The 4,095-nt window shown below is 36.4% G+C and overlaps 1 protein-coding gene across 1 annotated transcript; it reads right to left on the reverse strand.

Annotated features, from left to right (window-relative positions):
* Window positions 1-124: 124 nt before the first annotated feature.
* Window positions 125-3,862, reverse strand: LOC106867135 (prostacyclin synthase). The gene is made up of 3 exons (XM_014934574.2): window positions 2,767-3,862; window positions 2,136-2,314; window positions 125-1,495 (listed from the first exon to the last, which is right to left on the reverse strand). The coding sequence occupies exons 1-3, from the start codon at window positions 3,845-3,847 to the stop codon at window positions 1,208-1,210; spliced, it is 1,548 nt and encodes a 515-aa protein (XP_014790060.2). The 5' UTR covers window positions 3,848-3,862; the 3' UTR covers window positions 125-1,207.
* Window positions 3,863-4,095: the final 233 nt, after the last annotated feature.

Raw genomic sequence — 4,095 nt, forward strand, 5'->3', positions numbered from 1 at the left:
ATATATATATATATATATATATATATATATGCATACACACATCTATAGTTAATCTGTGTATGAATTAAATATGATTTTCAACATCCCTGTGGGATTTGAAAATAGTAAATAATAATAATAATGATAATAATAATAATAATAATAATTTATCACATAAAAATAAATATGTAATTATAATTTACTTATAGATATTATATATTATCATTTGATTTTGATACTTATATATCTATCGTTTCTGTCTCCCGATGAGCTCAAGTGAATAATTGAAACTCTGTCACAGATTTTCCCCCTCTTTGTAGATATTTGAGTCTTCAAGATAAAAATAAATAATTAAATTAAAATAAAATAGTATATAGAAAATTACCCGCCGGGCTCATTTCTATAAAAAATGTTATTTAATAAATATGGTATATGCGCTTGTAAAATTTCATTTTTTTTTTTAAATGTATAGAAATTAAATAGTGTAAAAAATAAGAACCTTTGTTAAGATTACGTTTAAATAAATATAGGGACATAGCTATTTAGATTAGCCATTTTATATGGAGATAACTGGATGGATAAATGTTGGCCAGCGGATGGATGCACCAATCAGAGTATGAAAAAAAAAATACAACTAAGTGGAAGGGTGTTTGTTATGTATGTGTGTGTGTGTGTGTATACACACGCGCATCTAAAGATAATGAGCAGAGAAGTGAATGGATGGATTAACGAACAAAGATGGATATATATATATATAGGTTGTCAGTCAGGATAGCTAAATAAAGATAAGACAGAGCGATTAGCTAGCTCTATATAGATAAATAGAAAATAGAAATAGAAAAGGATGGTAGATAGACAGATGGATAGAAAGTATCAATATGTAAGACTGATTTGTATAATTAATATAATAATGGATGGATCAAAATGTCTTCAATTCTTCCTTTTCCTCATCACAAAAAAAAGTTTCCCTCTTCTCCCCCCCTCTTCATCCCTTTCTTTCCTCTCTCTCTCTTAAAGTTTTTCCTTCTCATTATCTTTATTTTCATTTAGGAATTTCCTCTCAGTTTTTTTTTCATTGTTTTTATTTTTTGTTTGTTCGAACATTTTTTTTTTGATTCAGTTTTTTTTTTTTTGGTCTTGAGTGTGTGTGTGTGTGTGTATGTGTGTTTTAATTTGGGGGTGGTTTTGCTTGTTTTCTGGTTCCTGCTTTTTTTTTTTCGTTTTTTGGTTAGTGCATAGTAATCTCTTGATAATTTTCGCGACATCGAAACTGGATATCTATGTCTTTGACTGGTGGAAGGATTTCGTGTCCATGGTAGCTGATATCAAGTTCGGCCGTCTGTCCATTACAAATGTACATTTCAAATTTGTTTATTTGACTCACGAGGTACCATTTGGCTTGGAGAATTGCGTAACGCTTACCAGGGCAGAGTGTACCAAAGGTCATTATTGGATTCTTCAGCTGTTTACCATTCTTGTAGAACTTCTGATCGACAAAGCGGTCATATTTGTAAGTCTGGAAAAAAACAATGAAAGAAAAAAAAAAATTAATAAATAGATATACATATACATTTACGAAATATATTTTCATATATAATTCAATTCTCATTAGCAAAACCACTATCGCTACTGCACGAGAAATATACTACTCGTATATTTGTCTCCATTTTAACAATGTACGTCTAGAAGAGATATCAGCTCGTGAAGAATACCAGAGTTTTGTCAGTCTGTATTTACTTTAAGTATGATACGTAGATTGATATTTTGTTCTATTGTAAACGTTAAGTTTGAAAACGCGTGGCTTAATGATTAAGTGTTCGGCTCACGCTCACGAGGTCGGTAGTTCGTTACTCGGCGGCGCATTGTATCCTTGAGCCAAAGACAGTTTTGCTTCATGTTGCTCCAATCCACTCAGCTGGCAAAAATTAATTGTGCCAGTATTTTAAGGGCCCATGCCTCGACACATTGAAGGTCACGTTGGATCTGGAACATTCGTCATCGTAACTAACCGAGTGCCAGTTAGTTATACAGCAAAAGACCCTTCGAGAACAAGTCCCTGGATTTTTATCTTTATTTTTAGATATACTAGGGACGATATGTCTGACTTGGCCCTTCAAGGCGTTGTAAAAGATAAAAAGATAATATTGAAAACCTACCATAGGATTTTCAAAGATTTCAGGATCTTTATGAATGGCTGGTGGATAGACAGCGACTCTGTCACCTTTTCGGATAAGAAACGTTTGACCGTTACACATCTTGAAATTGCAATCATCGCTAACGTAGCGTACCATGAAAACTCCACTGCACAATCGTAAAGTCTCGTTGTTGATGCTATCTGTAAGGGAAAGAGAGAAAAGAAAATGATCAATACGAGTTTTTTTTAGGGTTGGCATTCGAAATAAGATAGTTGTTACGTTCGAAATGAAAGATAATTATTGCTAAATACTAAATTAATCACACACGTGCGAAACATTAGGCGGATTGTACACAAACACGCACTCACACACACATGCGTATCTACGAGGTTCATGTTCTCGTTAACCTCGTTGTTCGGCAAAACGTGACCGATAAAATAGGTACAAGAAACATATTCTGGGGTCGATTTGCCCCCCGACTAACCCATTTCTCAAGGCGGTGTCCCCAGCCTAGTCGCAGTCCAATGAATGGAACGAGTGAAATAGAAGACTCGCTGCAATCTAGAAGACTGTTCTGAAGACTTTGAAAAGTGCTAAAAAACATGCACACAAGAATTTACCCACAATGCACCGTAAATTAAAAAGTACTTACCGAGAACTGGCATAGCTTCGATTTCTTTAATGCTGAAGACAATAGGCCCAGTTTCGTCACTAGCACGTGACTCCATTTTTTGGCGAATCATTCCGGAGATTTCGTTGTAAAGTGCGTCGTAAGCTTCTCGGTTGCTTAGCAGGAAATACATGTTCCAGAAAGACAGACGAAATGTGTTGTAGTTGACGTGTAAATATACCAAGTTGTGTCCCATAATATCTTGTTCCGACTGGCCATGAGCAAGCATAAATTCGGTTGAGTAGCGTATATAATCGGACAGATCTTCGCGGGCGAGGATTTTCTTGGAAGACGGCTGTTTGCAGAGAACGTTGAGGGCTTCAATGGCTTTTGGAAATAGTTTGATAGGTAAGCCAAGCCAGAGGTAGTTGAAATAACGGTGGAATACATCGAAACAATGATAGACGGTTTGTGGTTCAAAAACCTGATCGTCACTGCGACCGAAAATCGTATAAAACATGGCTGCGAAATTCGTTTTGGAAACGAACTTTCTGAGTCCGTCGGTTTCCTGACGGTGGCTTTTGATGTCATTGTTGTTGTTGTTGTTGACAACAGTGTTGCTTTTGTCAGTGTTGTTGTTGTTGTTGTTGTTGTCTTCGTCATTTTTATCGCAGACGCTGTTGTTGTTCTTGTTGTTACCCTGCGCGACTTTGTTGAAGGCCTCGTCTAAATGGATCGCATACCGTCTCATTTCTGTGACCAAGTGCGAACCGCGGACGCGTTTGCCAGCCTCCTTGATCATTTTGCGGGCGTTGACAAGGACGAAGCTGAACACGTTCATGTTTACCTGCTTCTGGATCGGGTCGAAATCGAAGCATTTTTCACGGCTCATTGCCTCCACGCTGTGTGGATCGGCGATGATCGTCAACCGCTGATTAAAGAAACGGATTGTGAAAATGTCGCCATGACTCTTTTGGCTATCGTGTAAGAATTTGATGGCATCGTTTTTGAACTGTTCTCCGTTACCCCATATTATGTGACCTGGGACAATTGGAGGTTCACCCTTCCGCCTGGAGAAAAAGAAATTAAATAAAATAATTAAATAATTAAGAAACAAGAACATTACAAAAAAAAAAAAAGAAAATAGAAAAGTATAAATTATTGTAGCAGGTAGTAGTACTCAATACATGTGAATTAGTCTTATTTTTTTTTATTCGAAGCCTTATGAGGTTAACTACATCGGTGTGCGTGCGTACGTGTGTGTGTGTCTCTGTGTGTACACAATATGATTGTTTTCAAGTACAGCGATTCTCAAACACGTTTGTTGGATTGGAAGTCGATATAAACGTTTCAGAATCAAACGTTAATCGA

Source organism: Octopus bimaculoides, unplaced genomic scaffold (genome assembly GCF_001194135.2).
Source record: "Octopus bimaculoides isolate UCB-OBI-ISO-001 unplaced genomic scaffold, ASM119413v2 Scaffold_318882, whole genome shotgun sequence".
Classification (NCBI taxonomy): Eukaryota; Metazoa; Mollusca; class Cephalopoda; order Octopoda; family Octopodidae; genus Octopus; species Octopus bimaculoides.

What these genes read in the sequence shown, in the direction of transcription:
- LOC106867135 (XM_014934574.2), bottom strand. Translation starts at nt 3,847, where the DNA reads ATGTTCTTGTTTCTTAATTATTTAATTATTTTATTTAATTTCTTTTTC. An exon ending in CGAAGCTATGCCAGTTCTCG is followed by an intron (nt 2,315 to 2,766) that starts GTAAGTACTTTT and finishes TTTCCCTTACAG; the next exon opens with ATAGCATCAACAACGAGACT. An exon ending in AAATCTTTGAAAATCCTATG is followed by an intron (nt 1,496 to 2,135) that starts GTAGGTTTTCAA and finishes GTTTTTTTCCAG; the next exon opens with ACTTACAAATATGACCGCTT.